At 40.7% G+C, this 25,529-nt stretch overlaps 3 protein-coding genes across 5 annotated transcripts in view; 1 reads left to right on the top strand and 2 right to left on the bottom strand.

The window, feature by feature from the left end:
- Positions 1 to 232: 232 nt before the first annotated feature.
- Positions 233 to 6,528, bottom strand: marchf3 (membrane associated ring-CH-type finger 3). Its single transcript, XM_076109775.1, has 4 exons — positions 6,393 to 6,528; positions 4,705 to 4,985; positions 2,065 to 2,271; positions 233 to 1,164 (listed from the first exon to the last, which is right to left on the bottom strand). Exons 1-4 carry the CDS (start codon positions 6,526 to 6,528, stop codon positions 1,006 to 1,008), a joined length of 783 nt encoding a protein of 260 aa, XP_075965890.1. The 3' UTR covers positions 233 to 1,005.
- A 10,082-nt stretch (positions 6,529 to 16,610) lies between these two features.
- Positions 16,611 to 17,816, top strand: gjd6 (gap junction protein delta 6). Its single transcript, XM_076109919.1, has one exon. The coding sequence runs from the start codon at positions 16,611 to 16,613 to the stop codon at positions 17,814 to 17,816; it is 1,206 nt and encodes a 401-aa protein (XP_075966034.1).
- Positions 17,817 to 19,910: 2,094 nt separating this feature from the next.
- sh3gl3a (SH3-domain GRB2-like 3a) overlaps positions 19,911 to 25,529 on the bottom strand; it is a 40,839-nt gene continuing 35,220 nt past the window's right edge. For all 3 annotated transcript variants that reach the window (XM_076109921.1, XM_076109922.1, XM_076109923.1), the window contains one exon: positions 19,911 to 25,185. In XM_076109921.1, the coding sequence (XP_075966036.1) occupies positions 24,983 to 25,185 (203 nt within the window). In that variant the 3' untranslated portion in view covers positions 19,911 to 24,982. The remainder of the gene's footprint in view (positions 25,186 to 25,529) is intronic.

Raw genomic sequence — 25,529 nt, 5'->3', positions numbered from 1 at the left:
GCACCTTCCATTGGAAAAAAAAAACATTCAACATCAGCCCACATAATAGTCTTGCATTGCTGTCTAAAGATGAGATGTTGCAGTGACTAAAATGGCAGGTTGCCAAAAAATGACACTTCCTTTATCTCAATCGGGTCAACATTTCAATCTGTTTCAGCTGCACTTTGTGTTTAGCGCTAATTCACTTATGTTAGCAAGCTAATATGCTAAACTAAGACTGTCTAATTCCTGCAAAGCTCCACTGTCCCAAGTACAGCCTCACAGAGCTGCTAGCATGGCTACTCTACATGTGGCATATACCGTACACTCACTATTACATTGCCCCAATCCACCCGAGAGAGCAAACCTAGCAGGGCTGTTGGGTGCTTTTAACCACAACAACCTTGGTTTGATTCCAGATGGAAGGGGCTCTTGTAACTGCCATGTTTCATGTGGATGAAGTTCATTCATTAAAGGGAACATATGCTTGTGCACACATTTGGGTATCTGGAGTGCTTACCAACCCACAAACTGTAAACTAAGACAACCCAGTGATTCTTTCGTGGCATGTCTCGATCAGAAAACCTGTGGTTCAACAAGCATCCAGATTTGGCTCTTTTATTGTCAATATTACAACTGCGAGGTTGCAACAGTGTCAACAATTGGTAATCTCATTCCATGAGGAAAAATGACTGGATAGTCTGGAACGCTTCGTTTCCAGGAAATGATTGTCACTGTCCAAAAAAAACAAAAAACAAATAGTGAACATGTCCACGATTGACAAGATGACTTCTGATTTGGAGAGAGTGACACAAGATCATAGTTTTCCTCGCAGATGGACTCAAAGGTTGTGAGACGACTTAGATTTGCTCTTTTGGCGCAGTTGTTCCCAGCAAAAGGTGACAATCCTTGAAGGAGTCGACCAACCCTGGCTTCAACTCTGTCATGTCAGGATTGGGACATGTCTTCAGCTTTGTTGCCCTCTTCCCTTCTATATGAGGTATGTGCAGTGTTGTAGACTGTAGTCTACACCATAGTCTCCTTGTTGGTGCCTTTGCAGGAGGTGTTTATGAGCAGGGTCTGTTGGGTAGGTGTGCTGTGGGCAGGCAAGGGAATCTGCAATCGCACTGTCTTGTTGGTCTTCTTCCACGTGTGGAACAAATTTATATGGTAGCGCACAGATACCTGAGAAACAAATACGCATCGCGTTTCAGTACAGCTGGTAAAGGTTTATGGTCAAATGTGATGTGACCAAAGTTAAATACTTCTACTCAACCTTTTTCACTTTTCCATTGACTAAAGTTGTGTGTAGATAGTACCTGGTACTTTTTTTTTTATTACCACCTTGATCGAGGTTCCAAACGAGCTGAGCTAATACTAGAAGGTGGAGTTAAAACACTGCAGACCGCTGATTGGTCAGAAAGAATAGTCACCAGTGTGGCATGAGACATCCTGCACATACCCGTGATTTTGAAATAGCCAAGCTAACATCATTAGAGGCTGCATTCTTTTATTCACTCAACCCAGATTTTTTTTAATTGGCAGCATGCAAAATTGTGCTGTACACATACATCAATGATGTGCAGACTAAAAAGATTCACAATGAGTCATGTAGATGTTACAAAATAATACATGAAAAGGACCTGGTACCAAAAGTGAGTTGAGTTGAGCCGGACCATGCATTTGAAATGATTTATTAGGTCTATAGTTGTCATGGGATGACAACTGAGTCAACGCCATTGGCTGATGAAGACCATGTGATGTAGATTAAAAGCCTGGGAAAAGCTTGTAAGTGGCTGAGCTTGAAACTATGTTCCCAAAGGTCAAGTTTTCATTTTTTTGAGATTTATTTGTAATTTTAAGCTAATTATTTGATGGGTGGTTTTTAAAAAAACCTAGTAAGTTGAAGCTGCTAACCAACATTTTTATGTTAACCAAATCAAATGACTATGGAATAAGAAAGGGGCTGCAGAGACTTATTGCCAACATCCTTTTACACAAGGCTGGATTGCATTTAAGGTTACGGAGGGTAAAATAAGCAAAACGATGTACTGACTGAATGACGAGTATAGACCCTGAACGTACCAGTGTCCAGAAGACGTATATGCTGAAGAGGGCCAACGTGAGGACCAGTAGCCCCAGGGCCTCCATGCCGTTGGTGTAATAGAGGTCCATGGCTCCCTGAACACACAGCCATCCTGACAGGCTGGCCAGTGGCGTAATGAACAGGAAACACACTGCATCGCCACACAGCGTCGTCCTCTGCTGCTGCACGGATGGAGAACACAACCACTGGGGGGAAGAAGGAAGAGAGTGAAGGCTGGTTATTAAAGTACAAGCCAGGATCATGACGGTACGCACGGTGTGGGTGGGGCTATTCGACCGAAATGTGGATGTATGTATACAGTAGATCAGCTGGGGTGGAAAGTATGGTATCTGGCAAGCATGTCTTGTCTGATACTGTTGCACATATGAGTATTGACAATAAATACATTGCATATGTGTTCATAGTCAATATTTATGCTACAAATGGAAATGCCAAAGACTCTAGATCAGGGGTCTTCAATGTTTTTCAGGCCAAGGACCCCCAAACTGATAGAGAGATGGAGCAGGGACCCCCTACTATATATATTGTATACAATTGTGTTTTATATTAAACTGGGCCTAGTGCCATGTATAAACATACCATGTTATTGTGCATTCAATACTAAGCTATTCAAATAAAACACAGGTTCAAATATTCATGTTTTTATTTTAAACATGTACAAGGTACAGTGAGTAGGGCGGCTGTGCCACTGCCATTTATAAACATACCGTGTCAACTGATACCAATGCCAATATCAACATTCTCTGTCAATAGCATGATAATCATGCATACAAGCTATTCAAATTGACGTTATTTTAAACATAAATGTGGAAACGAAAAATTAGTGATGGCCTATTAAATATATTGCAAAAATTATTGCACAAGGATTCGTGGGTGAAGTATATGTCGTTGTTTTTAAAATTTAAAATTAAAAAAACATTTTTACAAGGTGGGACAGGTCCAGGCTAGTCTCGCACTGTGAGTGAACCGGTGCCCAGCTTGAGAGAGCTCCTGTGTGTCGATGAATGTGTGTATTTCTGACTGAAAGATAACATATTCTGCCTCCATTTATCCATCCGCTACAATATGTTGGATTCATGTAAATGTATATTTAAAGACATTTACATAAAAAAAAAAAAAAAAGTCTAATCAACCACAAATGTCACGACCCCCCTGCAGTAGCTCCGCGGACCCCCTGTTGAAGACCTCTGCTCTAGATAGTGTTTTATACTGAGCACATCAGTGTGCAGTCGGCATGTGCAAAGAGCTAATTAACTGGTGTTTGTGTGCAAAGTTGTGATTCAAAAATACCATTTTTAGAAGAGATGTTAGCTATGAAGTCATTTGTATATTTGAGGGTCTTGGTTCCAGAAATTGTTTTAGCAATTGCAAAAAGTAAAAAATGTATAACTTCTTCAATTAGTTTGGTTTTTAATAACAGTTTACTTAGAATAATTCATTTCGATAACAGTATTTTTTTAAATGATTAAATATAATCATGATATAATTGCACAATAATATCAAACATACTGACGTCCGGAGTCCAATAATTACAGTACAAGGGAGCTGCAGTGAGTATGGTTTTGTATGATGACCAAGCATAAATACACAATATTCTAAAGAAGAAAAAGAACAGCTGTTTTCATGACTGATTAAACTTGTGCTCAAGTTGAAGGTGGGTGGAAGTAAGGTCACCAAGCACATGTATTAGATGATAAAGGTCCGACCCAAACAGGTGCAACAAGGCCAACAGGATCTGCACACACCCACGCCATGTGTTCCATGTGTGCACGGCCTGCTGTTCAGATAGACTCAGATAGAAACGTCTTAACACCCTTGAGAACAGACACATTCTGCTATATTAGTAATGTAAAGTATTGTGCATGTGTTTCTGTGCATGTGAGCGCATGTGTCCCGCATTGCCTGACAGCAGGCTTATGCTGTTCACCAGGTTAAAGCCTGGTGGAGAGCATGGTGCTTAATCAGCAGATTACTGGCTGTGACCACACATGCAGCAGGAAGACGACAAGGCCACTAATACACTCTCCTGCACTGCAGAGCAGCGAGGGGAGGAAACGCCTTCTAATCTGGCTCTCATGCTAAGTGGCTTTAGGGGTACAAGCAGGTCCAACTGACAGCAGCATGTCCTCCAACAGGAAGGCAGCAGCATATATATGTATATATATACTGTATATAAATATATGACGACAACAGCTGTTTGCACTTGTGAACATAATGTTACAGTTATAGTAGTTGAATTGGTTGTAGCCTACATTCAATATAAAACTAAGTAATATCAAGGTGAATTGTCATTAAGGAATGCGGTTAGATCTGCACTTTACCACACACTTCACAAACAGTGCAGAAAGTTTGATCATCTTCAATAACTACAGCTCATGAAAACAAAATGAACAGTTACAGTTTGTAGCGTCCCCTGTAATTTGAGATCTTTCCAGCTGTGTGTCACGCCTCTTTTATTCATCATGGGTGGGTTTCGATATATTGGTCATTGCTCATTGTATATGGGGCGGAGGAAGACATCTCAAAGATGTCATAGACCGATATCTAAATATGACAAATAAAGTGTTAATGAGCTCCATGGTCAGACGAGGACAATGCTGTGTATGGCAAGGGCCTACCTCAGTAAGGGGCTTTGGTAGGCGCTCCAGTGCAAACTGGTGGTGGCAGAGTTCACAGTGGCTGCTGTTGGAGGCGGTGAGCCAGTGCTCCAGGCAGGCCCGGTGCACCATGGCCAGGCTACCACAGCACTCGCAGGGGGACAGCAGCTCCCCTGAGGCCCTGCCTTCATGGCAGATCCTACAAAACGGCTCCTCCCTGCACAGATGGGCACACAGAAAGAGACAGGATCTCTTTTTAACATTTACCTTACTAGTGTTGTGATGGTAGCTCTGTAAGAAGCCTTCTCAGACATTTCCATGTCATTGACCCTGAACAGAAACACTCAAGGCCTCCAATTTGACTCTAACAGGGGGCCCATCACTGGATTCAATTCTAATTGACAGGGTCACCCCTTGAGGTCCCAAGAGCACCTGGTGGAGCATGCACTGAGCAGCGTCCTTTCTCAATATAATTCCTCCACAAGCAGATGATACATCCATTGACACTTGATGTGGAAATACAACCCTTTCAACAAAACAAAAGCACAATACTCAGATGTTAAAATCATTCCTTCATAAGGAGAGAAATATTTACTTCAAAATACATCAAGACGCTATGATATACCGACTGAACACAAGTAAGTATATATATATATATATAGTAAGTCATATAGTAAGTAAAAACAGAACAAACCAAAGTATTCCTTCCTCTTCCTTCCACAACAGTTTTGTGTCAATCGTCACTTATTTTGTGCCCTCATAGTAAATGATAATAGTAATAACACCTTTAAATTAAAATCTATTGAAGTTGTAAATAGCCAGTCCTCTATGCAACACAATGAATCCTGTAATAAACTTGTTTTGCATAACTCTGTAATTTACAGAGCAGGGAATAAAAACCTAACATTCACTGAAATGGATTCAAGCCCATTTTAAGTTTTAATATCTGAGAAACGAGCTTTGTCAGTGCTTGGGTTGGCGTCTGATATCGTTGCACTGAGGCACCTTTAGCGTCTGTATGAGATGCACTAGCTCAATGTAAAGCCCTGGGTAAACTTTCTGCAAGGACGGTTGCCCAGAAATGAGCTGAAGCCGAATCGTTGGAGGGAAGCGTATAGATCTTTTATACTTTATGCGGTTTCTGCTCTCGGCGAACCAACATTCTCGAAACTCCTCAAAGTTTTCTACCTTCTCCACCCATTGTCGGAGTTAGAAAACGTTGGATGTGCACGGACAGACAAAAACCTGCCCCACATTCGAGACTGTCTGCATATAACAAGCATAAACTATACGTTTCCTGTAAACATGGAACTTTACTTTGAAAAGACACTATGCATATTCACTCATTCAAAACTGACACGAGAGGGGTATCAGTTTGAACAGAGGGCCACTGACCAAGCATTAGTATTCGATGAGTTGGGAGTGAGAACATCAACCACCAACCCTATTCTGTTTGAATTTGTTGAAATGAGGGCCAGTACAGACAAATTCAAAAGTATTACATAAACCAGTTCAAAACCAATCTTCAGTTGGTGGCAATCACACTGCTAGGTGCCACCAAATCCTACACACTGTCCCTTTAAGACAGAATGCATACATACTTTCCCAGAGATATTTTGTAAAGGGATGCAGTCAATCTTTCTATCAACCTAGAGCAGAAGAGATACAACTCTTGTGTTACCTGTCGGTGATTGTTGAACATTCCTCACTGGGCGTGTCTATGTGACAGTGTGTTACTTCTTGGTTGCAGCTGTTGAGTCCCTCCTCCAGCCCGATCTCAGGCATTAACTTCACCTCCCCCACAGGGCTGGACACCCATGGGACGGGGAGTTCCTCTGCTGTCATGTCTGCTATATGAGGGGCCATTCACTCATGTCAGGAGCATCACTTCTGTTAGCAGACAAACACAGGTTTATCGTACCATTCATCATGTTATGGCAAAGCTAACACTTAGATAACACTATTTTTACACATTTACTAAATGGATGTGGAAAAATATATATGTTGAAATCCAAAATATATACTTGGCATTTTATATATATATATAGTGTATATATATATATGTATATATACTGTACATATAGGTATAAAAAATGTAATCAAATGTTGTGCAGACAAGTGAGAAATGTCCTACCCAGAACTTAGGCTTTCTACTGTCCAGTCATTGATCAAGTCATTAAAGTCCTGAATGAGTTCAGATTTGCATTGTCTGCTGTAGGCAGGAAACTATGTGGTAACATTCTACTGCGAAAAGTGATAATAATTACACATCATTTAAGCCAGAGAGAGATAATATCAACACTAAGTGATAGTTATTACCATAGGCACAATTCCCCCCTTGTGATGCAGGTGCCAGTACTGATGCCAAATCATTTTCATTTTCAGTACCTTAAATTCCTAACTTAAACTTTCCCTGAAAAACAGTATATGACACTCTAACATGCGGTTCAAATCAATGTTTTAAAATTTTAGAAAATATGCTTATCAACTTTCTTTTTGAGATTGAGGAAATCGATGTCTGTGCTTCCTGGATGTGGTTAGCCTAGCTTAGAATAATGGCAGGAGTTCTGGATCTGTCCCAAGTGAAAATAAAACACCTACCAACCCCTCTAAGGCTCACTCGTTAACGCACTGCATCCTGTTGGTTTGATCCATACACAAAACACAGAAAATGTAGACATTTTTGGGGGTTGTTATGTGCTTCAAGTATTTCTTGGCAAACAACAGTTTATCCATTCAACTCTATAAACTAGACGCAAACAAAAGTAGCAACCCTCCGTTTTTTTACTGCCTGTAACTTTACTGTATTGTTCCTCTCTCCCTGCTCCCATAACCCTCATCTCAGCAAACAGCACAGACACACACTTGCTGGGGAACATAGTGGAGCATGTAGCTGAAAATCCAGAAAATTCACTCAACAGGTTTTTGAGCATGAACATGTTAGCCATAACAACTTTAAAGGGGAGTAATATTTCTGTGTTATTTTTACAGCTTTAATGCAATCAAAATCCAATAAAAATAAACTTTCTAATTCTCATTGTTCTTAATTCTATTCTAATGCAGCCAATCATTTCTGGAATTTCGACTGAAAACGTAACGTTAATCACTTTATAAGGAAAATTTGATTTTTAGGACTCATAATAGCCAGAAATTCTACAATGTAGATTTGAACTGTAAATGTACTTATCTGTGTCTAATGCAACAGAAAGGTGCCTCCCGCCCATAAAATATGTACCAGAACTTTTGTCCTCTTCTACATCAGTGTTTGAAACAACAAGACTCATAAACATGCATGATATCAAACTCTGTTCATGGCAAGTTCCTGTTTACCACAAACGCAGCAGCCCAAGCAGTGACTCAAGAAACACAACACGGAGCTGTTTCAGAGCAGAGCCTATCACACATACAATAAGCCAATAGGCTTCAAACAACACCTAACAAGTCAATTTCAGTAGGCTTACCAACAGCTGGATGTCCACAAACACTCTGTTGGTGTATGCTCCTGTACAGTAAAAAGCAGCCCTTCCCGTCTGTTTATAAGAGTCTGTGTGTGGAAGCTTCTCCTCCTAAAGCCTGCCAGCAGATTAGCGTGGCTTGACGGCGGTGAGAATAGTGAGGGATTAGACGGAGGGGAAAGTAAGGGCCAGGCCAAACAAATGTAAATCACATCAGAGTGAGTTACACCGAGCGGGAGCAGCACCTCACCGTATCGCCCCCTTAATCCTGTTAGGGGGCTACCAGGCAGCAGAGCGAGCCTTTCACCGGCCTCCAAGCTCCCGTGGTAATAAAGGCTGGTGGAGGACCAAGGCCCTACCACAGATGAGGAGGGACATGAGGCTGTGTTGATGTTGTTGTGGTTGGTGTTTGACACATATGTCTGTGGAGGACACTCTGTGATTTATACCCCAATCAGTATCAGTAGTCTTGCTGGGATGGAAATCTGATGGCAAGTGTGGCCAAACAGAGAAACAAAGTACAAAACCTTCAATGTCCTCTTAGGAACTGATTTGAATGACCTTTGGCTTGTTTGTAAAGATGCCGTGCACACACTGTGTTGTTTTCAGTTCCACTCAGATCCCCCAGAACTACAGTCATAACAAAACTGGAGATTTTTCAAACTCTGCTCCAACCTGCGGTGAACCTTTCTGATAAATATTAGGAAGGAACATACTGTATAATATAGAGCTGCATGAATCAAATTAAAGCCTATGTGATTTTTCTATTGGATTTTGGATTACTGCAGAAAATATGCTCCGTGTCAAACAGAAGTTTATGATAGTTTCGTATTTTCTTTAGCAAGATAATGAACACCACTTTTATGATTTTTGAATCATGAATACAATCGGCAGATATAAAAAACTAATGTCAGGCCATAAATGAACCACGGTGGCATTAGCGTGAGTATATACAAGTAGGCTTGTTAGCAACCAACTTTTTTAAGACACGTAAAAGCCTAAAAATGTACGAGAGTGGTATTTACTGTCTTATATTGTAGAACAAAACATGACCGTCTCCTACGCTTCTGTTAACCACAGACCTTATTTCAGGCATCAAACCAAGAACTTGTTAGAAAAAAAACATGGACTTTGAGATGAGGAAACTGGAATTGCAAAAACGCTGACTCATTTAAGGGTTTTGTGATCCGTTCCTGCATCACTCTATTGCATGCAGTATACAATGTTGCAGGTTTCATATGGAGGAACCGTGGAAATCGTCACTAATTATAGATGAAATAATTAGATTCTTAGCGAATGTGAGAGTCTTTTGGTCAGTGCACAGCAGGTCAGATAAACATGCAACAATGTAAAAACTTACTTACGGGCAATAAAACTAATCCACACACCTGATGATATGAATAAAAAATATATTGAAATCAACTGGTTCTACACTCAGCACAACTAACTAAACTCAAAGTGTTTCTTAATTCTCCTGTTTGTGTGAGTGCTTTGCTCTACATTCTTTGTAAAGGTTATCATCATCATTATTATTATAATGAATGCGGTTGTTGCTGATGTTGGCAGTGGTAGGGTGTTCTTTCTGTTGTATTAAATTAAAAAAAGAATACACAAAAAAAATGACAGATAATGCAACAGTGTGATGTGTAAGATGAACACTACCAAGACACTGGACTTTACTGTCATTCGTCCTTGTTTACTTGTTTGTAAAAGGGCGGCATGGTGGTGTAGTGGCTCAAATCTAAAAAGTTCCCCGTACTCTCTTGAAAACATTTCCTCAATGTCGCTTGGTTTTATGATAAATGGCGAGGCCCGTTTACTTTGTGTTTTTATCTACACACACACAAAATCAAACTTTGTATTTATCAAAGAATTCTCTGATCTTCTCACTTTTGTTATGTCTTGTTTTGATTTTAACATTCGTGAATGTCTGCTGCCCTTCTGGCTGCTCTTTTACTATGGATCTGTCATGGTGTGTGCCTCTCCTACCTTTCCTTGTGTTTCCTGTGGTCTCCCTGTGTGGGCATAGCTACTCCGGCTCCTGCATTTTATCAACCCTGGCTTTCCTCCAAGTCCTTGCCAGAACTTTCCATACACAACGTTGGTAGCTACGTTGCAGGCCTCAGAAGGTATTTTTTTTTGGTATTCTGTAGTTTTATCTCCTTGTGCTCAGATTAAACTGCTGCTGCCAGTCTGCTGTTCTGGATCCCCAGTGTCCTGCCTCTCTGCTCACTCTCAGCTGACAAACACAGCTCCTTGTTTCCTGCAATTCAGCCACTGGATCAGCCCCAAGAACACTCACCCTCTGCCGAGCCCATCTATCATTATCACTGCAAACCTTTTTCTTTTTGCTCTACGTACTGCAGTTGCCCTCACAAAGTACCTACTGTGTTATGCAGTAGCATTCTATTGTGACATTCATCACCAAACGTCACCTTTGACTTTGACCCTCTTGCTCATATCTGCTGCGCTAAGGATTGTGGGACAGAATAGTCAGAAAAGCATGCTGGTTTGTGTACTGCAAAATGCATTCGGATGTAGTAGAACGTTCTGGTTCTTGGCATACTGCATTAGACATACTATGCAGACATAATAAATATTTTTCGTGCACACTAAATAATATTGTAGTATGGGTATTGGAACACACAGCAAGTTTGCAATACACCTTTTTACCTGCTGTCAGAGTCTGTGTGCTTTGTTCTGGGTTCACTCAATAATAAACTTAACAGGATGTTATACACAAAGAAATGTTTTAATCATCATCCATCAGTTGAGCTGCCCTGGACATTGTTCTCCCCGCTGGTTTTTCTCTTGAAAGGGTTTTACTTACAAAGTTTGTTGTTTCAAACTATTCAGAGTTCAGAGAGAGCAGTGCTATACACATTGATTTATTGAAGTCTTGGCCTGTCTCGCTCCGATGATTACAACAGCATGTACCTCTGAAACTACACCAATGATGTTTACACCTATCAGCCCTGACAAAAGTAAGACTGTAATGCAAAATAATTTGGGTTATTGTAAAAATATAATAATAATTATTATTTTAGATCAGGAAATCAACTGCTTTTTAATGTTACACTGACTAAAACATGTCTGTGTGGAGTAGGTTCAGATTTAAGCCTGTGTTGTAAAGGAAGCCCTTCCATTCATATATATAGTCTGTTCTCCCTTTCTACACATAAGCTCAGATAAAAAGGGAGAAAGAACGACTCTCTCAGACTGGCAGAGCACCCGTCCCTCTCTGTCTCTCTCTTTGCCTCTAATCCTGTCTGTTATTCATTCCCAGGCTGCTCCTCACAAAGCCCAGAGGGAACGCACATCATTGGGGATTCCTTCATGAACAGACTGAGAGGGTGGGTAATTCCTTTGACACTGAGGGTACAGCAGTGTGCAGAGCCCCAGACGCTGGATGAAAAGATATAACACAGGGCCCCGACACGCCCCTCTGGAGGAAAGCCACTTCCTGTCCTCTCTGTGGCCACTGCTGGGTGCAGCAGGCCTGTTTGAGGCTGCCTCTGGCTGCAGGTCTAGGTCGGCTGATGTTGTGTCTGGGATTTAGTCAAGGTCTGTTTGGGTCAGTGTACAATTTATCCGCCTCCACATTTGCATTTTGTTAGATGGGATTGGGGCCCTCTCTAATCCTGCGAAAAGCGAGGGGCCACTTTCCAGTCTATCGATCCCTCACTTCATCAGGTCCCCTAACAGCCATTAAAAGATATTAATCCAGCGTGTGCCTCGGCCTGGATCGATAGTGGACAAAAGCACTGTTGGAAGCTGTCTGGACATCTCATATGTGCTTTATGCTCTACCTGTACTCCATTATAATCATGATAAAGATACTGCAACACCTGCTCCTTGGAGATACCAACAAGGGTATATACAAAATACATATGAAAATAATATTAACTGGACTATATTCACAAAAAGCATAAACATATTGCCTCTGTCCCTTATACATTAAAAACAAAATACCACAAAATTGTGAGAAAAATGTCTTTATTCTTTGATTTTTGTGTTGCTTGAAATACTGATATGACTTCAGATCTGAAGAAGATTTAGCTATCTCGTGATAGAAATGTTGGACCTTTACTTTGGAAAATCTCTGAATTGATAAAGTTCTTGATTTTGTGTCTGAATGTAGTCAGAGATGTCTTCAACTCAAATGTATCAGTAATTTTTTCCAGAAACCAAAAATCCAACAATCCAACAAAAATCCAACAATCCCTCAGAATTATTATAGAGTTATTTTTTTAGGTGCACAAAGATTCGGGTGAATATAATTCATTTAATACATTTTCATATATGTATTTTGTATGTGCCCTTGTCAACAAGACATGTTATACTATAAGTGACTATAATCCATGTAATCTCATTTTTTCCATGTATTTTGTACACCTTGTTAAAACCTTATTTTGAAAACAGAACGTAGCTACATGTTTATCCTTACGCTAACGTCACCATGTTGGCTTTGGGTTAGGGTTAGGTTAGTTATACATTTGTACCGTCGGATGATTTGACGATGACGATGAACAATAATTCTTGTGATAACAAATGAATAATCTCATAATGTTGAAATAACAAAGATTGTGATCTTGAGATAACAACAAAATCAATTGTGATCTCCAGATTATGATCAAATTTGAAGTTTGAATAAGATCCGTTTAGGACTTGCGTAGCGTCACTATCTCAATGAGGTCTTCAAATGGCATACAGCTGACTGGTTAAGTTGCACATTATCTACTGGTTACCTTTATTATTGGTTAAAGTATTTCTTTTGAACAGCTAATGTATGCATGCTCTAAGTCAATAAAATAAGTACATATTTATTTAGAAGAGTGCCCTCAGTAGACAGAGATGGGCAGTATTTCTATTACTTGTATTTCAAATACGTATTTCAATTACTTTTGAGTATTTTGTAATTTGTATTCGATCGGGCCGATAAAAATCGAATGTAATTTGTAACAAAATACTTTAGAGTGGAGTAATTTTGTATTTAAAATACTCAAAATACTTTCTCCACGAATCAAAAAACAGTTCTCAAGTTCAGTCTTCAGATCTTCAAATTCAACGGATTGTCTGATTGTCTGAGTGTGACAGATGTCAACTAGCTTGATGTATAATTTATGTCTGGGTCTGGCTACATAGCCTATTGTATATACATGGTGATGGTTATAATATCAAGCTAGTGATCGATGCTAACATGCTAATGACGCTAGCATGCTGTCTAGGCTAGTGCATAGCCAGTGTTTAGCAAGTTAACTTATCAGTCGAGTAGCTAGCTATCGGAAGAGGGAGATTGGGAGCTTGTATGTTCATGATAACCTTATCAAGAGACGTCTGACCATCTAATCTTGCACTGTATTACAAGTTATAACCTGGAGGACACCAGAAAATACCTGCTTTCTCTTCAGCAGTACCCACTTATCAAGCTCCTTTTTGTTCGATTTAACACAACCCTCCCCTCTTCAGCTCGGGTTGAGAGACTGTTCTCGTTTGCAGGAATAATATTCCATCCGCACAGGAGGCGGTTAACACCAGAAATATTTGAAAAGTTAGTTGTTCTTAAAGGCAACTAAACTGGCTACTCAGTGGTTGGGTCTCAAGAACCAAAATGGAAGGATTATTATGTCATAAAGATGTCAGTGTGAACCTGTATGAGACACTTAACACTGTAATATAGAACTATGTGGCCTACCATGCCACTGGCCAATGTAAGAGAGAAATGAGTAGGCTACCATGCCACTGGCCAAGGTACAGTAAAAGAGAAGTAAGTAGGCTACTCACTTGTTAAGTTACCTGTTCACTTTTGTATTGATTTACTATTTACCTTTTATTTTTATTAATTCTTCTGTGCAGAACTTGATGTACAGTAATTTATTTAGGCTCTTTACCTGTGTACAACTGGTTTTAATTCTATATTTTGCTTTTATAGTATACATAGGCCTAATGTGTGATGCTATTCATATGTGATGAATATTTTCTTGTTGAAGTTTATGGGCTGTTAAGTCCCATTGATAAAAATATATACATGCATAATCAATCAAGTTGTTGTCTTTTAATATCTTTGCTTAGTTACACTGACATTCTGTGACTGTTCTTCCTTTTTGTGGGCTTCACCAGAGCTTTGTGTCCATTATATAGCCCAAACCTGAATGCTCTGCTATACCAAATTGTGAGAAAACAGAAAATCCAGATAAAAGTATTTCCTATATTTTAAATACAAAATACATGTATTGTATTTTGTTACATTTTCTGGCACCAGTATTTTGTATTTTATTTTAATACATTTATTTGAGGGGTATTTTGTATTTTGTATTAAAATACATTTTGATGTATTTTTGCCCATCTCTGTCAGTAGATTTCCACCAGGTGTGTCTGCAACAACCACTGCTGTATTGTGTGACTGAATGAATACAACCAGTGCTGTAAGTGTCATCAAAAACACTTCATTCCAACTCAAAAACAAGAGGCGATGTAACTTCATCCAAGCGATGGGCTCGAAGTTATCCTATAATACATTTCATACCATGGTTCCAATACATAAAGGTAAACTCACCAAGCTGTCTGCCCACTTGGCACCGGCTGAGTGGTGGTGAGGTACTGTGTGCACTGGTAGGTCCATTAGCTGTTAGCGGTTAGCCAAACACACCATCCAAGAAAACCTATAACAGTCAGAAAGTTTAAGCAGCTGATGGGTAGTTAGCAGTGTCTTTACTGGTAGTTCCGTTAGCTGTTAGCCAACTGTGTCTCTGGCCACAGAGTAGTGGCTGGAGATAGGTTAAGCCCTCAGCTGAGTTATCACTAGCAGCTCAGAGTAGTGTGTGAGGAGCAGGCAGTCAGTGGCAGTATAACACAGGTAAAAAAGGTTTTATGAGAGAGTGTGAGTCACAGCAACCATGGGAGGTCCTTGAGCATGCAGCATAACGGGGCCCCCAAAATATGATGATGCTGCATGAGAATGCGAGATTAGCCGTGGATAAACAAAGAGGCGCACACCCACCCAAAACATGACGATTAGTAAATCCAACCAAGTAATTTTGTTATGTTTTTGTTTTGTTTCTATTAAACATTAACCACACTTTTAGAACTGCTGACGTAATACGGGAGAAACACACTCGAAAAGTAATTGAGAATGTAGTTCAGTTGTATGGGAGCATAATTTTGCAGGAAACAGGGTTGAATGGGGATAACAGTCCTTTCAGACAGTCTCCTCTAATTAATGCACAAGATAAGTGATAGAAGTAGGGAAAAATTAAAAAAAGAGATGTTAAAAAACACACCTATACACACACACACACACACACACACACACACACACACACACACACACACACACACACACACACACTTCCAAACACCTGGCCAATTACTGTATATGATTGTCAGATGGTCTTTTTTGGAACGTTGATAAAATTGTCTGCTTCAATCCCTCAAAGCATGCTCAAAGATCCAACTAGCACTTGATGTGAAGCATACTGAGGCCTTAATAATATATATAGTGTGTAGTGTGAGTAAAATGTCATTGTCATTCACGCTGCACCAAATGTTTGTGTTCATGTCATAAATAGCCTGTGGGCAGAGCTCTGAGACAGAGACTCAGATGGGGCTTGCCCAGACTGTTTGAAGTAAGGAAAGGGGTCACTGAGTGTTTTATCTGGGGACACAACGATTTGATGCTAGCAGACCTTTCAAGGGTCTTTTTTTAAAACACAGATAAGAGGATTGACAAGTGGCTGGAGAGGAGCAGTCAAAACAAGCCCTGGAACAGAAAACCTCACTAGACACCAGACTGAACTCTGGAATATTTTTATTTCCCCAAACCTGGTTTCTTAATACATTTTTTCGTCGTGTTTCCTGACATAAACCATCTATATAACACTGTCCAGTGTGTGTTATCCAGGACTTGACAGTGAGCATGCTCTTCTGTACTGGTCATCATTTAAAATATGCTTCTCCATTAAAGGAAGAGCACATTTGCTTTCAGAGCACTAATGTGTAAAGAATGCTCTATCAGTCGGCACTATCAGCAGGTCCTCCAGTAGAGGAAGGGTAAGGTCTCTCGGTTTTAAAATGGATCCCGAAGACAGGAGAGGAGTGAGCGCGCCAAGTGACTCATGTCAAGTGGACATGCTTATCTATGAAAGATGAGGTGGCTCTCTCTTGCAATGACTCCAGTGATTTCAAGGCAGCCAGTCAGAGAGCAGGTTACTGCGGGCTTCCGTCAGGGAGGCTAGGTGCTCTGATTTTAGGAGAAGTTTCCAGAATTGAGAATTAAAACTTCAAGACCAGAAGGTAGTGTAGATTAGGCAGGCTAGTGTAGCCCAGACCAGGTCTTCTGCAAAGTGGTTTAAGATGTCAGCAAGTCTAACAGGGTAGGAGTTTGGGAGGAGGAGAAGTGGATCAGTCCAGAGCAGACTTCTCTACTCCAGCCAGCTCGTCCCTCCTAGAGGCAGCCGGCAGCCACAGGCCACCATGACGGAGTGGACCCTCCTCAAACGACTCCTGGATGCTGTCCACCAGCACTCCACCATGATCGGTCGCCTGTGGCTCACCGTCATGGTCATTTTCCGGCTGCTCATTGTTGCTGTGGCGACTGAGGACGTGTACACCGACGAGCAGGAGATGTTTGTGTGCAACACGCTGCAGCCGGGATGCTCCACCGTCTGCTATGATGCGTTCGCGCCCATCTCGCAACCTCGCTTCTGGGTCTTCCACATCATCAGCGTTTCCACGCCATCCCTCTGCTTCATCATCTACACGTGGCACAACCTGTCCAAGCTGCCCCACAATACCACCCAGAGGCAACGGCAAGGACTAGGAGTTATCCCAGGGCAGGGAGGCCCAGCCGTAGGGCAAGGCAGTGGACAGGAGGTGTATGATCGGAGCTGCGACTCGGACAGTTGCTCCATCCGCTCCCATAAGCATCTGGGTCACAGCCTGGCGGATGTGCTGGAGGGCGTCACCGCTCAGACCCTCCTGAGGGGAGACCCCAACAACATGGTGTCCTTGAGCCACGCCCGAGGTTACACCATCAAGGAGGGGAGTGCAGATGGTCACGTGGTCTCTGGAGGGGTTCTGTCTAAATGTTACATCTTCCATGTGTGTTTACGGGCTGTTCTGGAGGTGGGCTTTGTCATGGCCCAGTGGAAGCTGTTTGGCTTCCAGGTACCTGTCCATTTCCTCTGTACTTCGGCCCCCTGCAGCCAGCCGGTGGACTGCTACGTCTCCAGGCCCACGGAGAAGACCATCTTCTTGCTCTTCATGTTTTGTGTGGGGATTTTCTGTATCCTGCTCAACCTGCTGGAGCTCAACCACCTGGGCTGGAAGAAGATCAGGCAGGCTGTGAGGCTGAGGGAGAGAGCGTCCTGGGGAGGTTGTCCAGGTATGAGGGGGGGGTATGAAACCTTCCCTCCAGACAGCCCCTCTCTCACATCCTCTTTAGGCTACAGGGACGTGACCAGCACCACTTCCCTGCCCACCTTGGACCTGGTGGTGGGTCACCAGCCTGACTGGACCTGTGCTGTGAACTGTGGCAGGATGAGGGAGCCTGAGGAGGTCAGAGAGACTAGACCAGAGCAACCAAAGACACAGGACTCCCATAAAGGAGAGAGGCAGCATCTGAAGAGCAAGAGAGCGATCAGAGAGTCTAAACAGAGAAGTGCTGAGGTCTGGATATAGTCTACAACCATTGCTGCCTTTGTTAGTGTGACTCGTGGATCTCACTTTGGAATTTAAAGGGTCCCCAGCTAAATGTTATGGTTCACAGGTCATGCAAATTACAACTTAGTTACTTTTAGTTGAATGTAGATTTAATGTTTCTGATCAGAGATTTCTACCTCCATCAAAATACAGGATGCAATTTGAAGCGTTCACAGCATAGATAAATTACATTTAAACAAGTCAACAGTGACTTCTTTTTAAAAAATAGGCTCAACCAACCAGGATATTTCACACTGTGCTTTCAACAGTTTTATAGGGGCTATTTATTCAACACAAAGCAGTTCCAATTAAAACTGTTCAAAAGCCGTATTATCCAGCAGGATATGTTTGTGAAATATACGCTACTGGTGAAAAAAAAACAACTTTTTAATGCGCACCACAAACTACTTTCTCTCGAATTGAATTGACAGATATCAGATGTAGATGTCCACAACTATCTGCATTGATACAAGAAGAGGTTTGATACAGTCTAACACTGCAGTTAATCCTACCTTCGTGAAGGTTATCTCTCTCTCTCTCAGATATTTTCTGTATGAATCTCTAGTGACAATATCAAATAAAAGTAAAAATGCCAACAAAAACTAAACATTAAAAACCTTCATGAAGGTAGAATCTATTGCAGGACTGTAGTTTCAGATTTTATGTGAGGTTTTCCTATGGCGTGTATGCGTTTTGTAATTTTGGTAAACCATAGACTAGCAGACTAGAGATCCTCCAGGTTAAACTGATGATATAAATCACTGTGATTGGATTCATTGTGTGAATAAATGTCAACCACCAGATTGTAAAGCACTAAACCTCATCCTACCATCATATTTAATTGTATTTAACATACAAGGACTACCGACAAGAACACACTACTGTAAGGAACAATCATCAAAGCAGAATGTTTACTTATTTCTTCTCAAAACATTATTAGTTATATAATTCATGTAATAAAGTTACATACAATTTGCATAATTGTGCAAAACAAAATTAGACAGAACACATGAGGAAATCAGTGTCTGCTGCATGTGTCTGTCTCCTTCATAATGACTGAATATGAATTAAAATAGAAACAAAAAACAATGATGTGATGTCATTGGGGAAAAATGTATTGACACTCAAATGCATGTAGGCTGTAGGGATTTGATCCCATAGAGACCGTGAGCATCAGTGAGGTTCAGCCATAGAAATAGAATAGGAGTAGAACCGGCATTAAACTGTTTTCCGCTGTCATTTGACTAGTACAAAAGAAAATATTGAATGTTGTTTGTTGTTAATGGGGACAACGTATGTCGGAAAGAGAGCGAATGCAGCTTGGGAGGCGAATGGCTGGCTTGTTAGCTAGTTAGTTTGTTCTCTTCCGGAGCGTCGGGGAGTGAGGCTGGCCATAGCATTACATCATCATCAGTGTAGCATTAAAGCACCGTGGAATTAGCAAACTAGATAATTAGCCAGCTGTCCGATAATTCCACTAAGTAACTTGCTAATTCCACCATGCTTTAATGCTACGCAGGTTACAAAAAATAAACTGAACAAAGTTACCACTCATCTGGTGATAGCGATGTGCTCTCTTGTGCTAAGAGCGTGTGGATGGAGCAGTTTTTAAAGTTTACTCATTCACTCTGGCTCTCTACGCTTCGTAACGTTACGACTTTACTGCTCCATTCAGTGAGTCCAGGAATGGGAATGTCCGTTCTAGTCCTATTCTTTTTCTGTGGGTCCAACACTGATGTTAGGTGATGGTCTGGCTAGCTGCCTGAGTTCCAGTTCATCCCAAAGGTGTTGGATAGAGTGGAGGTCAGGGCTCTGTGCAGGCTAGCTCTTCCACACTAAACTGGGGAAGCCATTTCTTATTGCAACTGGTTTTGTGTATAGAACTCGACTGTTGACACGAAGTAAGAGACACACTATTGCCTAAAATATCATTGTGTGCTGTAATATTAAAGTTCCCAATGCATTGTAACTACAAGGGACCTGAAAAACAGCCACACAACAAAAAGTACACAAACGTAGACTCATTTTGGTCATAGTGTGACTCACAGATGAAGACACACAAAAACACACATGTTAATATTTGCTCGTCTTTATTTATGCAATATATTTATTATTATATTCATTTACAACATCTATAAAACACCTTTTGCATAAATTATGCTACTGAAAGAAATGAAACACAGAGCTGTGCAGCCAGTTCGCTTTGCCTTGTAATTGGTTGTAAAATGAATACTGAGGAGAATACTGCAAAGGCAAACAGAGGTACAGTGTTGAGAGAGATCTTGTTTTAGTGTATCAAAAGTCAGGCATTCATACTGTGGGGCTAACGGCAAAAACATAAATGTGAAACAGGCTATCTTAAATCAAAGTCAAACACTTTGGGAATGGAAGGTTAGTCTGGATGGTTCCACTTGGTTCATGATGATTGCATTTCGAATGATTTCTTGAGTTTCAGTCTTCTTCCCTGTTGTTTCCGGAAGACTGAATGCAGAATTAAACCTTCTGATGGACATTCCTGTGATGTATTTTGTTGTGCTGTGTTGCAGATGGCACCCTGTGCTAAGAACTCCCCAGTATCCAACATTCATAATGTCAATCTTTAGGAAAAAAGTATCATGCAACATCTTGAACATCTAGAAAATTGCAAGCTAACAGTAAGTATCCATACATGTCTTTAGTTTTTCTAAAGTTTTATTGTATATAAAGTTGAGTTGGTCCACAACACATTAAAAGACGAAACCTAATGAATCCTTTGAGTTCATATTGGGACAAATGACCAATTAGACTACACACTTCTGGAGGGAAAAAAAGTTTCATGAGAATAATTCCCGTAAATTCTGGAATAAAAGCCGCTATTCATATAATGGTCATATAATAAAGGCAGGTTGCTAAACATGAATTTTTTTTTTTTTATTACCTGTAATCTGATAGCAAAACTGGTAAATTCACTATAATGTACATTTCCACAGCACTAATTCCATCAGTACAACATCAGAGTGTTGTCATATTTAACACTTTTTAAAAAATGCTCACGTCTGCTTTGCCTTTTTCTTAAAGTTATGAAACTCAACATTTCCTACAAATATATCTACTAAAAGCTTATCAGGAACAGAAGATATAAAAAAAAAAAAAAACATGTGCTTCTTTATATAATATCCTTCAGGTTAGTGAAGGAAAACAATATTCCTGCTAGAGATGAGAAACTAAGCCCAGTCACAAACAAGCATAGGACTTTCACCCAGGAGACCACTGTGTCCCGTATGAAACCAAAACTAAACATTGATTTTACGATTGCTACGTAATGCTGTTATGCCACTTCTGCAACGTTATGTGAGAAAGTCCACTATGGGCTGCTATTTATTTAATGTAGTTAAGTTGTTACGCTATTATAAATAAAGACCATGATCTTTTTTCTAACCTTAACCAAGTAGTTTTGTTGGCCACACTTAACCAATTATTTCACACTTTAACCATGTGGTATTGTGCGTTTCGCGTGATATAAAACGTATTAAACAACTTTTGCTTTAGAAATGTTGTCATCCACATTATTCGTGGTTTGCATGAACGTACAATGCCAACATTTCTTCCGGCACTGGTGAGTATGACCTGACTCTGTTGTGCAGATTGAACTAGTGCTGTGGAAATGCAACTGATTTTATACAGTTTGTGTCAACATCAAATTAAAACAGAAGCCGATCAGAAAACAAGGAGGTTTCTTACTAAAATATGATAAAATTAAAATAAAGTTTCAAATAAAAAAATCTACAGTTGAGGTAAATAAAGGCCTTGGCCTCTCTTTGACAATTTACGGTAATTTGTCTCTTGCACCCTCTTGTCTGATGGCTGAACACTCTAAAGACGACTGAGGCTACAAAGGTGCTTTACCAACCCTAACCCTGATAGGACTTCCTAAATAAACACGTTCATCAGCATGGCCACACAGTAACTACAGGCTTTTACTTATCCTACAGTTTACCACTATCACTTCAGAGAGCCTGAAGGAGATTCACAAGGTAACAGGTTCATCTACCTCATTGGATTGGATCACTTTTCCAATCTATATAACAATAATTGAGCTAGTGGATTCAATATAGTACAGTCCAAAGAACATCTGTGGTTATACAAATCTAAGTATCTATCACTTTGACGTCACATATCTGATATGGCAGTGATTCTAACCGTGTTGTGAATAACACAAAGTGCAACACTGAAGAAAAAGAGGAACAAAATACGAACAAACAAAAAGGTGCATGTCTATAAACATACTGTATGTGGTAGGTAGATTCTAAAGCTTCAGTGCAATACAGACGACATTTCAAAAAGCACTTTCATTCGGTGTCAGTGTGACAAGGCATTCATCCCTGTCTGACAAAGAGTGGGCGCTACGCTCCTTACATTATATCACAATAAGTCAGAGCATGTAAACAGAGCGCGAGAGTGACATTCAGAGAGATGGAGTTCACTTCAGTTCTTCAGACTCATAAAAACACGTGTTCTGGACGACACTTAAGAGCACAGCAGGCAAAACAGGCAAAGTCAGTTTGGGGAGGAAATGTAGAGTTACAACACACAGGGAGAGTCTAACAGAGCGGACTGTCTACCAGTGGAATGACTTGAACTCTGCCAGTTAGGTGAGATCACTGTCCAAGAGCTGTGGTTTAAGACGTTCACAAATTCATAAAAGCATGTCTTAAAATAAATGAATGGAGTGTTTTTGTGTAGGCAAATGTTTTAGTCCACATTTTAAAAGGTAACTCTGGTTTTTAACAACTTGGGTGTAATTTTGGCCATCATTTCTACCAGATATTCAACAGGGAAAGAAACAAAAAGGCAGGTTCTTAAAGCCACCAATGTATCCAGATTATCTAAACTCTTTTCTTTTTTACAGTAAAACTGAAAGTGATTGCTGAAGCATTGCTGATAGTCCATCCACCACCTTCCCCCTTGTGTCCATAAATACACCTTCTAATCACTTCACCTACTTCTGGTCAGTGTCCTGCATGTGGGTCCTCGCCCACCATAACAGATGGATGCTAGTAACGGATAGTTTGGGTAATAATTTGCCGTTTTCACTTCATCTTCTCTTCCAAATTCATTTGGTTTACCTAGGGGCTTATTTAAAGCAGCATTAAATCAGTTATTCTTTGGCCACTTGGGGGCAGACCTTCACAACAAGCTGAAAATCACACACATATTTGAACATGTGTCCTTATAAACTGTTAGCAAACAGTACTGACACATCCGAAAAAATATCTTTATCTTTAGCTGTTAAATGCTCCACTACGTTCACCAGCTAGTCTCAAATTGTGTCTGTCTGCCTGATGCTGAGGCAGTCGTGTGCTGTGGTTTTATAAGAGCCTACTGCTGCTGGAAACAAATGGATGAGAGTGGTGAGACTGAACCATAACTGTAAATGTACAGGCTGTAAAACAAAATCAATGAGCTGTAAGATGATTTATAGCTTTGCACTTTTCTTTATACCGTGGGATTCGTTCTTCTACTTCTGCTGAAAATCTCCCCCCTGGTGGAAAATAACATTTACCACAACAACTATCTATCTGAGGGGAACCAGCTGTTGAATGACCCATATCAGTTAGTGCATATCAGTTAGTGCTTCACAACCTGTCTAATTGTCTGACTGCAGGTGTTTCCTGACCCATCTGACTTCTATAAAGCAATGTCACCATGTGACAGATATCAGTAACTTAAAGAGTACAATGTTATTTTACTGATAGAGATGATGGCCAAAACTACGACAAGGACGAAGCTGTAATTTGTTTAAATAATCCTTGAACTTTGGTAAGACTTCACTTGAAGGCTTGTAAGCACTCAGAAAAACAAGGCTTGTGTTTGGACAATAACACAGAACATGAAATTCTATTTAAAATACAAAAAAACTCAAAAATCTGTGGAATACAGCAGTGTGGCGGCCATATTGGAGGTTTTCTAGGGAGAGAGGAAATGTTGAATGACATCAAAAGGCTCATCGTTTCTTTTTAAAAGGGTCAGTTCACACAAATCCTATTTTCTGTCTGCCCCCAAAATAATCATTATGAACTTAAACAACGAGCATGGCGAATTTCAGTACTCACAGCTGTCAAGCTACCAGCTTGTGGAAGACTCTGGTGACACGCAATCAGTGCAGAGTGCGCCCAGGTAGCGAGGCGGAAAAGCAGACGGTCAGGTGACCTGTCCAGTCATTTCATCCGGGCCGGGCTCATTACTGTCCTGTGACAGCCACAGATATCAGATTAGTTTTTTCTTTTTGCCAGAGCATTTGATTTATCGATTGCTGTCGGGATGTAAACAAATATATAAAAAAAATGTTTCTAAAATACATTACTTCCGTACGGCTTGAATTGTCTTTGTTCAATCCTGTGTGCACCACAAATAAACAAATCAAATCAAATCTGGGTTCTAGGGATCATTTGGGTGAACCAACTCTTTAAACATCAAGCTAATTCATCTGACTACATTCATACTTGGATTATGCTAGCTGTTTAGCTGGCTAGTATGTTGTCAGCATGATGCGAGACATCCGTGACAGTGCATGCCACCTCTATGACCGGATCTGAGAACAAGCACATAGCCTCTTTCGTTATTCGGGGGTTACTGTATGAGAGATGGAAAATATCCTGAAATGAATACAATGTTCCGTATGTGACTATAATGCAAATTAAAGCATATCATTTGTTTGTAGTGACAAAACAATTTTGTCACGATGTCCAGTGGTGAACATCAAGCAGAGTTCAGGAGCCTCCGTTTGAGGTGGGGGGGCAAAAAGAAGCAGCTAGCTCAACAGAGAGCGGTGTCATCGGGTGGACGACAGCGTTTGACGACTGCTAGACATTTTCACCTTGGTCAGACCCAAAGGACATGAAGGGTCCAACCAGGCAGAGTGTCCCACTTAATGGCTTGGTTTTCAGTTGGATTCAGGTTCATAAATATCAACAGAGAAAACAATTCAATCAGTAAAATTTCATCTTACGTCAGGTTGGGACAAAACTACTACCTCTCTGGCTCCGTTTGGAAAATCAGAAGACAGAAATTCTTTTCCAGCTTCGGGCTGAGCTGGCCGAGTGGGTACAGAGGCTGAGTGTTATGAGGCAGGTAGGGAGTCTTTAGAGGACTCAAGCTGCTGGTCTTCACTGAGGCAGGGGGACTAGGACCTCCACGTAGTTGATGGGGAAAAAGCCGGAATCGACGCTGATCATGCCCTCGTACCAGTTCTCATCTATCTGGTTGGTGAGGATGATGATGTCACCCTCCTTGAAGCCCAGCTCGCCCCCGTTCTCTGGCTCGAAGTCATAGAGGGAGCGGCAGCACGGCTGGTCCAACACCTCGGCCTCTGCACCACAGGAAGAGATCATACAAGGATTTCACTCCTGCACATTTAGGATGAGAATTGCCTTCTTTCCTACAAACTAACAATTTCTTTCATTATCAAGTAATTCTTTTTTTCCCCAAATTAGTCATTGACAAAATGTCTGAAAGGAGTCTTACAATAGCTAAGAAAAAAAGAGCCAACTCCACCTGCTGATGACTTGGCTGAAAGCCCAGAAGTAAGAGGACCTTCAGTGCCAATACTGAGCCCACTTCATTACAACCCAAGTGAACTTACATTACATTACAGCAGACGCTTTTATCCAAAGCGACTTACAATTTCATTCATCAGCAAAATAGTTGTTGTTT

Source organism: Anarhichas minor, unplaced genomic scaffold (genome assembly GCF_050575085.1).
Source record: "Anarhichas minor isolate MPS153535 unplaced genomic scaffold, ASM5057508v1 ptg000042l, whole genome shotgun sequence".
Lineage (NCBI taxonomy): Eukaryota > Metazoa > Chordata > Actinopteri > Perciformes > Anarhichadidae > Anarhichas > Anarhichas minor.
The sequence above is the reverse complement of the archived record's forward strand: the minus strand, read 5'-3'. Positions and strand labels throughout refer to the sequence as shown.

Bases quoted from the DNA above. Each gene is read 5' to 3' on its own strand.
- marchf3 (XM_076109775.1), bottom strand. From the start codon at position 6,528: ATGACAGCAGAGGAACTCCCCGTCCCATGGGTGTCCAGCCCTGTGGGG. The intron at 2,272-4,704 runs GTAGGCCCTTGC...TCTTCCCCCCAG, and splicing joins TACCAAAGCCCCTTACTGAG to TGGTTGTGTTCTCCATCCGT. The intron at 1,165-2,064 runs GTACGTTCAGGG...TTTGTTTCTCAG, and splicing joins TATACGTCTTCTGGACACTG to GTATCTGTGCGCTACCATAT.
- gjd6 (XM_076109919.1), top strand. From the start codon at position 16,611: ATGACGGAGTGGACCCTCCTCAAACGACTCCTGGATGCTGTCCACCAG.